Below are 12,887 nucleotides of genomic sequence, written 5' to 3'. Positions count from 1 at the left end.
CTGCATCTGTAGTCTACATATTTCATTCCTAATAACTCTATTAAAATACACAAATGAGTTGTAAAAATAATTTAGCAGTGGTGTATACAACCATTTGCTGTTTGTGTTTAATAGTATTATTTTTAGAGACTTTCTGCCATTTTGGCGGTAAGCTAGCTTGCTAGCTAGCCAGAGAACTGCAGTCTACATATTTAATTCCTAATAATTCTATTTAGTTACACAAAAGAGTTATAAAAAGGAACTTAACAGTGGTATGAGAATTTGTGGTTTGTGTTTGATAGTTTTGTTGTTAGAGGCATCATCTCATAAGAGATTCTGCCATTTTGGCGGTAAGCTGGCTTTCTCGCTAGTCAGAGAACTGCATTTGTAGTAAACTTATTTAATTCCAAATAGTTTGATTTAGCTACACAAATTAGTTATAACAAATAATTTAACAGGTTTAATAGTTTTGTCGTTTGAGGCGTCCATCTCATAAGACTTTCTGCCATTTTGGCGGTAAGCTAGCTTGCTAGCTAGCCGGAGAACTGCATCTGTAGTAAACATATTTAATTCCAAATAATTTGATTTAGCTACACAAAATAGTTATACAAAATAACTTAACAGTGGTGTGATAATTTGTAGTTTGTGTTTGATAGTTTTGTTGTTAGAGGCATCATCTCATAAAGAGTTTCTGCCATTTTGGCAGTAAGCTAGCTTGCTAGCTAGTTGGAAATCTGCATCTGTAGTCTACATATTTAATTCCTAACAATTCTATTTAGCTACACAAATTAGTTATAAAAATAATTTAACAGTGGTGTATACAAGGATTAATAGTTTTGTCGTTTGAGGCGTCCATCTCATAAGACTTTCTGCCATTTTGGCGTAAGCTAGCTTGCTAGCTAGCCGGAGAACTGCATCTGTAGTCTACATATTTAATTGCTAACAATTCTATTTAGCTACACAAAATAGTTATACAAAATAAATTTAAATTTAACCGTGGTGTGTACAAGGTTTAATAGTTTTGTCGTTTGAGGCGTCCATCTCATAAGACTTTCTGCCATTTTGGCGGTAAGCTAGCTTGCTAGCTAGCCGGAGAACTGCATCTGTAGTAAACATATTTATTTCCAAATAATTTTATTTAGCTACACAAAATAGTTATACAAAATAACTTAACAGTGGTGTGATAATTTGTAGTTTGTGTTTGATAGTTTTGTTGTTAGAGGCATCATCTCATAAGACTTTCTGCCATTTTGGCGGTAAGCTAGCTTGCTAGCTAGTTGGAAATCTGCATCTGTAGTCTACATATTTAATTCCTAACAATTCTATTTAGCTACACAAATTAGTTATAAAAATAATTTAACATTGGTGTATACAAGGATTAATAGTTTTGTCGTTTGAGGCGTCCATCTCATAAGACTTTCTGCCATTTTGGTGGCAAGCTAGCTTGCTAGCTAGCCGGAGAACTGCATCTGTAGTAAACATATTTAATTCCAAATAGTTTGATTTAGCTACACAAATTAGTTATAACAAATAATTTAACAGGTTTAATAGTTTTGTCGTTTGAGGCGTCCATCTCATAAGACTTTCTGCCATTTTGGCGGTAAGCTATCTTGCTAGCTAGCCGAAGAACTGCATCTGTAGTAAACATATTTAATTCCAAATCATTTGATTTAGCTACACAAAATAGTTATAAAAAATAACTTAACAGTGGTGTGATAATTTGTAGTTTGTGTTTGATAGTTTTGTTGTTAGAGGCATCATCTCATAAAGAGTTTCTGCCATTTTGGCGGTAAGCTACCTTGCTAGCTAGTTGGAAATCTGCATCTGTAGTCTACATATTTAATTCCTAACAATTCTATTTAGCTACACAAATTAGTTATAAAAATAATTTAACAGTGGTGTATACAAGGATCAATAGTTTTGTCGTTTGAGGCGTCCATCTCATAAGACTTTCTGCCATTTTGGCGGTAAGCTAGCTTGCTAGCTAGCCGGAGAACTGCATCTGTAGTAAACATATTTAATTCCAAATAATTTGATTTAGCTACACAAAATAGTTATACAAAATAACTTGACAGTGGTATGATAATTTGTAGTTTGTGTTTGATAGTTTTGTTGTTAGAGGCATCATCTCATAAAGAGTTTCTGCCATTTTGGCGGTAAGCTAGCTTGCTAGCTAGTTGGAAATCTGCACCTGTAGTCTACATATTTAATTCCTAACAATTCTATTTAGCTACACAAATTAGTTATAAAAATAATTTAACAGTGGTGTATACAAGGATCAATAGTTTTGTCGTTTGAGGCGTCCATCTCATAAGACTTTCTGCCATTTTGGCGGTAAGCTAGCTTGCTAGCTAGCCGGAGAACTGCATCTGTAGTAAACATATTTAATTCCAAATAATTTGATTTAGCTACACAAAATAGTTATACAAAATAACTTAACAGTGGTGTGATAATTTGTAGTTTGTGTTTGATAGTTTTGTTGTTAGAGGCATCATCTCATAAGACTTTCTGCCATTTTGGCGGTAAGCTAGCTTGCTAGCTAGCCGGAGAACTGCATCTGTAGTAAACATATTTATTTCCTAACAATTCTATTTAGCTACACAACTTAGTTATAAAAACAAATTTAAATTTAATCGTGGTGTATACAAGGTTTAATAGTTTTCTCGTTTGAGGCGTCCATCTCATAAGACTTTCTGCCATTTTGGCGGCAAGCTAGCTTTCTAGAACTACATCTGGAATCTAGACATTTGGTAATTGTGTTACCTCATCAAGCTACATAAGAGTGGTAAAAATAATAGTATCAAAGATGTTTTGTTGTCGTTACTGGCGTCCACCCACCTGTGGATGCGGTCATGGTGACCGGTGCGCTCATCTTGTGGCCTCGCTCCGCGGTCAAGGTGATGGTGTAGCTCATGGCGGGCGTCAGGTCGACTAAGACGAAGGCGGTGTCGGCGGGGGGGACCTCGGCCTCCTCCACTCGGCCGTCCCCGGAGACGTACACCAGCCTGTAGCTGCTGACTTTGGCGCGGGGCTTCCGCCAGCGGATGGCGATGGAGGTCTCCGTGGACGCCGTTTGCTCCAAAGCCCTCGGAGGGTCCAGGTCTGGCGTGTTAAAGTGACGAAAACCCTCTTAAAAAAAACCGCTGCTGTATTTGGACAGCTGGCGGCGGCTCGCTCACCCGTCGCGGCGTTTACGGTGGCTGGCAGACTCTCCCGCTCCATCTTCACGCCGGTCACGCCGATCCCGTACTCGGTCCCTGGCTTCAGCCCTAAGGAAACAAGGCCGCCGTTGAAGTCCTCTTTGAGGTCCTCCACATCGGGGTTTGCCTACCGCTGATTGTCGCCGTGGTGAAGTCTCCGGGTCCTCGAGGGAACACTTCCTCGCCGTGAGCGGCGCCTGACAGCGGACTGTATTTCACCCGGTAGCTGTCCACGTTAGCCCGGGTGTTGCGCCAACGTAGCGTGATGCTGTTCTCCGTCTGGGACAGCGCCGCTAGCTCCCTGGGGGCGTCCAGCGCTACACAACAAGACACATTTTTTTTTTTTTAGCCAGCAAATATTTAGGACAGACAACTTTTTGGTTTGTTTCTGTTAAGATAAGAAAAAGTTAACATTGATTGTCACAAAAATGGGCAAAGACACAATGGTTTATTAGCATTAGCATTATTAGCATTTTGAAAAAGTCAGATTCCACGAGAGACGATGGCCATGTTCCTAATTAAAGGGGCGGTTTGCAACCCTGACACAATGTGTTTTAAGTAGGGCTGTCAAAATTAACGAGCTAACTTTTGTGATTAATTATATACCGTAAATTAAAAAAAAAAAAAAGTCTACGCTTTTAGCCTTGCAGTTCAAAACACTAGTCATAGAGAAGTTTCTAAAGCGCAAAAAATATGACTACGGTGGTGAATGTGTATTTTCATTTGCAAGTTTTGTTCAATAAATATTAATTACTAACTTACATTATTTAATTTAGCACCACATCATTGTATGTAAATTAATTTTTCGCCAGTTCCCTCTCAGTATATTTAGTTAGGACTTATTTTTCTAATCAGCCTGACCTAAGCCTAAGGTTTATGTATCAAATAAATATCAGTCTTTGTGACTAACTATTTTTAGAGACTTTCTGCCATTTTGGCGGTAAGCTGGCTTGCTAGCTAGCCAGAGAACTGCATCTGTAGTATACGTATTAAATTCCTAATAATTCTATTTAGTTACACAATTGAGTTATAAAACGTAACTTAAACTGTGGTATGAGAATTTGTGGTTTGTGTTTGATAGTTTTGTTGTTAGAGGTTTCCATCTCATAAGAGTTTTTGCCATTTTGGCGGTCAGCTGGCTTGCTAGCTAGCCAGAGAACTGCATCTGTAGTCGACATATTAAATTCCTAATAATTCTATTTAGTAACACAATTGAGTTATAAAACGTAACTTAAACAATGGTATGAGAATTTGTGGTTTGTGTTTGATAGTTTTGTTGTTAGAGGCATCCATCTCATAAGAGTTTTTGCCATTTTGGCGGTAAGCTAGCCTGCTAGCGAGCCGGAGAACTGCATCAGTAGTCTACTTATTTAATTTCTAATAATTCTATTTAGTAACACAATTGAGTTATAAAACGTAACTTAAACAATGGTATGAGAATTTGTGGTTTGTGTTTGATGGTTTTGTTGTTAGAGGCATGATCTCATAAAGAGTTTTTGCCATTTTGGCGGTAAGCTAGCCTGCTAGCGAGCCGGAGAACTGCATCTGTAGTCTACATATTTAATTCTTAATATTTCTATTAAGATACACACATAAGTTATAAAAATGACTGAACAATGGTGTATACAAGGATTTGTTGTTTGTGTTTAATAGTTTTATTTTTAGAGACTTTCTGCCATTTTGGCGGTAAGCTAGCTTGCTAACTAGCCAGAGAACTGCATCTGTAGTCTACATAATTATTTCCCAATAATTGAATTTCGTTACACAATTAAGTTATAACATGTAACTTAACAGTGGTATGAGAATTTGTGGTTTGTGTTTGATAGTTTTGTTGTTAGAGACATCCATCTCATAAGACTTTCTACCATTTTGGTGGTAAGCTAGCTTGCTAGCGAGCCGGAGAACAGCATCTGTAGTCTACATAATTATTTACTAATAATTGAATTTCGTTACACAATTGAGTTATAAAATGTAACTTAACAGTGGTATGAGAATTTGTGGTTTGTGTTTGATAGTTTTGTTGTTAGAGGCATCCATCTCATAAGAGTTTTTGCCATTTTGGCGGTAAGCTAGCTTGCTAGCGAGCCGAAGAACTGCATCTGTAGTCTACATATTTAATTTCTAACAATTCTATTTAGTTTCACAAATGAGTTACAAAATAATTTAACAGTGGTGTAAACAAGGATTTGTTGTTTGTGTTTAATAGTTTATTTTTAGAGACTTTCTGACATTTTGGCGGTAAGCTAGCTTGCTAGCGAGCCGGAAAACTGCATCAGTAGTCTACTTATTTAATTTCTAATAATTCTATTTAGTTACACAAATGAGTTACAAAAAGTAACTTAACAACAGTATGAGAATTTGTAGTTTGTGTTTGATAGTTTTGTTGTTACAGGCATCATCTCATAAGAGTTTTTGCCATTTTGGCGGTAAGCTAGCTTGCTAACTAGCCAGAGAACTGCATCTGTAGTCTACATAATTATTTCCCAATAATTGAATTTCGTTACACAATTGAGTTATAAAATGTAACTTAACAGTGGTATGAGAATTTGTGGTTTGTGTTTGATAGTTTTGTTGTTAGAGACATCCATCTCATAAGAGTTTTTGCCATTTTGGCGGTAAGCTAGCTTGCTAGCGAGCCGAAGAACTGCATCTGTAGTCTACATATTTAATTTCTAACAATTCTATTTAGTTTCACAAATGAGTTACAAAATAATTTAACAGTGGTGTAAACAAGGATTTGTTGTTTGTGTTTAATAGTTTATTTTTAGAGACTTTCTGACATTTTGGCGGTAAGCTAGCTTGCTAGCGAGCCGGAAAACTGCATCAGTAGTCTACTTATTTCATTTCTAATAATTCTATTTAGTTACACAAATGAGTTACAAAAAGTAACTTAACAACAGTATGAGAATTTGTAGTTTGTGTTTGATAGTTTTGTTGTTACAGGCATCATCTCATAAGAGTTTTTGCCATTTTGGCGGTAAGCTAGCCTGCTAGCTAGCCGGAGAACTGCATCTGTAGTCTACATATTTAATTCTTAATATTTCTATTAAGATACACACATAAGTTATAAAAATGACTGAACAATGGTGTATACAAGGATTTGTTGTTTGTGTTTAATAGTTTTATTTTTAGAGACTTTCTGCCATTTTGGCGGTAAACTAGCTTGCTAGCGAGCCGGAGAACTGCATCTGTAGTCTACATATTTAATTCTTAATATTTCTATTAAGATACACACATAAGTTATAAAAATGACTGAACAATGGTGTATACAAGGATTTGTTGTTTGTGTTTAATAGTTTTATTTTTAGAGACTTTCTGCCATTTTGGCGGTAAGCTAGCTTGCTAACTAGCCAGAGAACTGCATCTGTAGTCTACATATTTATTTCCTAATAATTGAATTTCGTTACACAATTAAGTTATAAAATGTAACTTAACAGTGGTATGAGAATTTGTGGTTTGTGTTTAATAGTTTTATTTTTAGAGGCATCCATCTCATAAGACTTTCTACCGTTTTGGCGGTAAGCTAACCTGCTAGCTAGCCAGAGAACTGCACCTGTAGTCTACATATTTAATTTCTAACAATTGTATTTAGTTACACAAATGAGTTACAAAAAATTATTTAACAGTGGTGTATACAAGGATTCGTTGTTTGTGTTTAATAGTTTTATTTTTAGAGGCATCCATCTCATAAGACTTTCTGCCATTTTGGTGGTAAGCTATCTTGCTAACTAGCCAGAGAATTGCATCTGTAGTCTAAATATTTAATTTCTAATAATTCTATTTAGTAACACAATTGAGTTATAAAACGTAACTTAACATCGGTATGAGAATTTGTGGTTTGTGTTTGATAGTTTTGTTGTTAGAGGCATCCATCTCATAAGAGTTTCTGCCATTTTGGTGGTAAGCTATCTTGCCAACTAGCCAAAAAAACTGCACCTGTAGTCTACATATTTAATTTCTAACAATTCTATTTAGTTACACAAATGAGTTACAAAAAACTATTTAACAGTGGTGTATACAAGGATTCGTTGTTTGTGTTTAATATTTTTATTTTTAGAGGCATCCATCTCATAAGAGTTTCTGCCATTTTGGTGGTAAGCTATCTTGCTAACTAGCCAGAGAATTGCATCTGTAGTCTAAATATTTAATTTCTAATAATTCTATTTAGTAACACAATTGAGTTATAAAACGTAACTTAACATCGGTATGAGAATTTGTGGTTTGTGTTTGATAGTTTTGTTGTTAGAGGCATCATCTCATAAAGAGTTTTTGCCATTTTGGCGGTAAGCTTGCTTGCTCACTAGCCGGAGAACGGCATCAGTAGTCTACATATTTAATTTCTAATAATTGTATTTAGTTACACAAATGAGTTACAAAAAATTATTTAACAGTGGTGTATACAAGGATTCGTTGTTTGTGTTTAATAGTTTTATTTTTAGAGGCATCCATCTCATAAGAGTTTCTGCCATTTTGGTGGTAAGCTATCTTGCTAACTAGCCAGAGAATTGCATCTGTAGTCTACATATTTAATTTTTTAATAATTCTATTCAGTTACACTAATGATTTATAAAAAGTAACTTAACAACAGTATGAGAGTTTGTGGTTTGTGTTTGATAGTTTTGTTGTTAGAGGCATCCATCTCATAAGAGTTTCTGCCATTTTGGTGGTAAGCTATCTTGCTAACTAGCCAGAGAACTGCATCTGTAGTCTACGTATTTAATTGCTAATAATTATTTTTGGTTCCATGTCATTCGACAAGGTTGTAAACTGTAAGTATGTTAGATAATATTAATGAATACTATTAAAATCACGAGTAAAATGTCTAATTCCGGAGCCCCTCTGTAGTGGAAAGGATGGGCCCCGAGGGCTAAAAGGTTAAGAACCCCTGTTTTCAATTGTTTTGTACTTTTGTCACTTTTTTAGGGCCCGCATGGCCCATTGCATAAGGACTCCCACAGGGAGTCCTTATGCAATGGGACATAAGGACCTATTGAATTTGTAAGGTTTTATTTCTTTATTCTTTATTCTTCCGCCGCCACATTAAACTGTAATTTGACCCACTTAACATGCTTCAAAACTCACCATATTTGACCCACACATCAGGACTTGCGAAAATTGCCTTTTAAAAAAAAAAACGAACCACAAAACTCAAAATTGCGCTCTAGTGCCCCCTAGAAAGAAAAAAAAACTAGACTGCCTGTAACTCCCACTAGGAAGGTCGGAGAGACATGAAACAAAAACCTCTATGTAGGTCTGACTTAGACCTACATTTCATAATAGTACATTCTCTGGCAATTCCCCCTTCAAGACAAAAAAGTACTAAAAACAGTCACTTTTGCCTCTTTGAGCTGTAATTTGACCCCCTTAACATGCTTCAAAACTCACCAAACTGAACGCACACATCAGGACTGGCAGAAATTGCGATATAATAAAAAAACCTAACCCCAAATCTCAAAATTGCGCTCTACCACAATTTTTGAATAAAACACAGAAAAAACTGCTCCTCGGAAGAAAAAAATGACAAAACTGCCTGTAACTCCCACTGGGAAGGTCGGAGAGACATGAAACAAAAACCTCTATGTAGGTCTCACTTACACCTACATTTCATAAATTGACAACCCCCAGCAAAAATCAACAGGAAGTTTGCTATTCCCCCTTCAAAACAAAATTTCTGTAAAAACCGGTCACCTTTTTTCAAAATCTATCTCCTCTGAGCGCGTTTGTCGTTTCGGCTTCAAACTAACACAGGAGAGAGATTAAACCCTTGTGAACAGCGTTTTAATACCGGCTCCGGTTTTGATTTTATGACCCTTCAAAGACCCGCTGCTTTCAAGATGGCTGCTTAAAAGCAGGAAGCACCAGCATGCCCACACAATGCAGACAAGGTAGGTACACTAGACAAAAGTATTGGGACGATTCGGACTAAAAGTAGACAAAAGTATTGGGACACTTAGGACTACAACTGGACAAAAGTATTGGGACACTTAGGACAACCACTGGACAAAAGTATTGGGACACTTACACTGGCCAAAAGTATTGGGACACTTAGGACTACAACTTGACTAAAGTATTGGGACATTTAGGACTATCACTGGAAAAAAGTATTGGGACACTTAGGACTAGCACCTGCCAAATACGCGGGCCCGACCAATGCTGCTTGCAGCTTTAATTTTCCATTTATTCCCATAAGGCCAGTATTTTTCATGATGTCAACATATTTAACAAACACGCCATTTGTTGTCATTTTGCATGACGGGTGTGACCGGCAGACCTGTGGTGAAGTTGGCCACCGCCGGCTCGCTGCTGGCGTCTCGCCGGCGGGAGACCAGGGACACGGTGTACTCCGTGTCGGGCTGGAGACCCTCCAGGCTGTGCTGCTTGTCCGGCGGGAAGATCTCCACCTTGACGCCCTCGGAGGAGGCGGAGCCGGGCTTGTAAAAGACGGTGACCCGGTCGGACGGCGCTACCGGCTGAGACCAGCTGACCAGTGCCGAGGAGTCGGTCACGTCCTGGACCTGGAGCTGCGGCGGGGTGTCGATGTCTGTGGGAGGGGAGCAGTTAGTGTGACTCAAAGATTGTTACGACCTGACGTCGACGTGTGTGTGTGTGTGTGTGTGTGTGTGTGTGTGTGTGTGTGTGTGTGTGTGTGTGTGTGTGTGTGTGTGTGTGTGTGTGTGTGTGTGTGAGTGTGTGTGTGTTAGTTGGCAACGCAACTCAAAAATGGCGTTTTGAGAAATTACTTTTAAATTACCGCAAATTCCGCACTATAAGCTTTGAACCCTGCAGCTTATAAAACGGTAAAGCTAATATATGGATTTTTTTGGAGGTGACGGCCATAATGAATAATAGTTGAAAAGAAAAAAACAAACAAGCAAATACACTGAAAAGGTGTGTTATTGTTTGTGCCACGGTGCCATCTTGTGGACGAGTTCATTCACTGCAGGTGCTGTTTAAACTAGAGATGTCCGATAATATCGGCGATAAATGCTTTAAAATGTAATATCGGAAATTATCGGTATCGGTTTCAAAAAGTAAAATTAATGACTTTTTAAAACGCCGCTGTACGGAGCGGTACATATCCGGTAAAACACGGGCGAAGGGGAATACCCTCCCGATTTTCCCGAGAGACTCTCGAATTTCAGTGCCCCTCCCGAAAATCTCCCGGGGCAACCATTCTCCCGAATTTCTCCCGAACCATATTGGGGGCGTGCCTTAAAGGCACTGCCTTCAGCGTCCTCTACAACCTGTCGTCACGTCCACTTTTCCTCCATACAAACAGCGTGCCGGCCCAGTCACATAATATATGCGGCTTTTACACACACCTAAGTGAATGCAACGCATACTTGATCAACAGCCATACAGGTCACACTGAGGATGGCCGTATAAACAACTTTAACACTGTTAGAAATATGCGCCACACTGTGAACCCACACCAAACAAGAATGACAAACACATTTCGGGAGAACATCCGCACCGTAACACAACATAAACACAACAGAACAAATACCCAGAACCCCTTGCAGCACTAACTCTTCCAGGACGCTAAAATATACACCCCCCGCTACCAACAACCCCCACCCCCATAATAAATATAGCAGTGCCATGTTGGCACTTTTTTCCATAACTGGAGTTGAAGTTGTTCTCTTATTTTGGAAAACCTTGTTTTTGATTGATTGATTGAAACTTGTATTATTAGATTGCACAGTACAGTACATATTCCGTACAATTGACCACTAAATGGTAACACCCCAATAAGTTTTTCAACTTGTTTAAATCGGGGTCTACGTTAATCAATTCATGGTAAAGTTACATTGTTTAATGCATCCAACACAATTAGGCATAATAATGTGTTCATTCCACGACTGTATATATCGGTATCAGTTGATATCAAAATCGATAATTAAGACTTGGACAATATCGGAATATCGGCAAAAAAGCCATTATCGGACATCTCTAGTTTAAACTGAGAATTCAACCGGAGGTACAAGTGCCGTGCCATCCTCTAGTCCAGTGCTTTTCAACCACTGTGCCGCGGCACACTAGTGTGCGGTGAGATACAGTCTGGTGTGCCGTGGGAGATTATCTAATTTCACATATTTGGGTAAAAAGCATTTAGTCTGCAAATGATGTGTTGTTGTTGAGTGTCGGTGCTGTCTAGAGCTCGGCAGAGTAACCGCGTAATACTCTTCCATATCAGTAGGTGGCAGCAGGTAGCTAATTGCTTTGTAGATGTCAGAAACAGCGGGAGGCAGTGTGCAGGTAAAAAGATGTCTTATGCTTAAACCAAAAATAAACAAAAGGTGAGTGCCCCTAAGAAAAGGCATTGAAGCTTAGGGAAGGCTATATAGAACAAAACTAAAACTGAACTGGCTACAAAGTAAACAAAAACAGAATGCTGGACGACAGTGTGTGTGTGTGTGTATATATATATATATATGTGTGTGTATATATATGCGTGTATTAGAGATGCGCGGATAGGCAATTATTTCATCCGCAACCGCATCAGAAAGTCGTCAACCATCCGCCATCCACCCGACCTAACATTTAATCAGAACCGCATCCGCCCGCACCCGCCCGTTGTTATATATCTAATATAGACGATGCAAGGCATTAGTGAGGTTATAAAGCTTTTGCCTGTTAAAGAAAGGAGACTGATCCAATGCAGCACAGACATTCGCGTGCCACGCTGTCACGGCCCAGACGCACACCAGTGCGCAATCATATGGGAGCCGCGCTGAGCGCACCTCCAAGCGCGTCTCGCTGCCGGCGACGGCCGGGTATGGTGCCGACGCTCCAGCGCCATCCATTTTCAGGGCTAGTTGATTCGGCAGGTGGGTTGTTACACACTCCTTAGCGGGTTCCGACTTCCATGGCCACCGTCCTGCTGCTGTCTATATCAACCAGGGTGAGCCCCACCCCTTTCGTGAGCGCACTGCGCGCGGAGTGACCCCTGTTACGCGCCCCCGGCAACGGGGGTGGCGGGCAGGTAAGCTGCGTGGGCGGAGCGCTCACGAAAGCGGTGGGGCTCACCCTGGTTGATATAGAGGCGTCCCTTCTCCGCTCCGTAAAAGTGTCCATCTCTTCTTTTTTTTTTTCTTCTGTTGTGGCATATGCTGCAGGTGCCTGCTCGTTTTTCGTATGTGGGTAACAACATTTAACTATGTATATATATTTCCCAATTGGTTTAACTGCCACCCGCCTGAATCTATTTAAAATATTTTTTTTTTTTTTCAACCGCCCGACCCGACCCGCGGATAAAATCTAATTTTTTTAAATTTCATCCGCCCGATCCGCGGATAATCTGCGGACTCCGCGGTTGTGCCCGCAAACCGCGCATCTCTAGCGTGTGTGTATATATATATATATATATATATATATATATATATATATATATATATATATATATATGTGTGTGTGTATATATATATATATATATATATATATATATATATATATATATATGTATATATATATATATATGTCTTAATAAGGTTATCCAAAAAATAGTGCTCGATACCGTAGTAGAGCGCAATATATGTATGTGTGGGGAAAAAAATCACAAGACTATTTCATCTCTACAGGCCTGTTTCATGAAGGGGGGTACCCTCAATCATCAGGAGATTTTAATGGGAGCATTCGCATACCATGGTTTATATAGGGCACAGAGTGGGTGGGTACAGGCTGGCCTAGGGGCGTGGTGATTGGCTC

General features: G+C 39.0%; 1 protein-coding gene across 1 annotated transcript in view; it reads right to left on the bottom strand.

Moving 5' to 3' along the window:
* The window catches only part of LOC133610271 (tenascin-like), a 225,038-nt gene that overhangs the window by 97,389 nt on the left and 114,762 nt on the right, over positions 1–12,887 (bottom strand). The window contains exons 8-11 of the mRNA XM_072914169.1: positions 9,451–9,720; positions 3,311–3,496; positions 3,159–3,248; positions 2,818–3,081 (exon numbers count right to left, since the gene is read on the bottom strand). Of these exons, the coding sequence (XP_072770270.1) occupies positions 2,818–3,081; positions 3,159–3,248; positions 3,311–3,496; positions 9,451–9,720 (810 nt within the window). The remainder of the gene's footprint in view (positions 1–2,817; positions 3,082–3,158; positions 3,249–3,310; positions 3,497–9,450; positions 9,721–12,887) is intronic.

Source organism: Nerophis lumbriciformis, linkage group LG11 (genome assembly GCF_033978685.3).
Source record: "Nerophis lumbriciformis linkage group LG11, RoL_Nlum_v2.1, whole genome shotgun sequence".
Classification (NCBI taxonomy): Eukaryota; Metazoa; Chordata; class Actinopteri; order Syngnathiformes; family Syngnathidae; genus Nerophis; species Nerophis lumbriciformis.
This window is presented reverse-complemented; position numbering and strand designations above follow the sequence as displayed.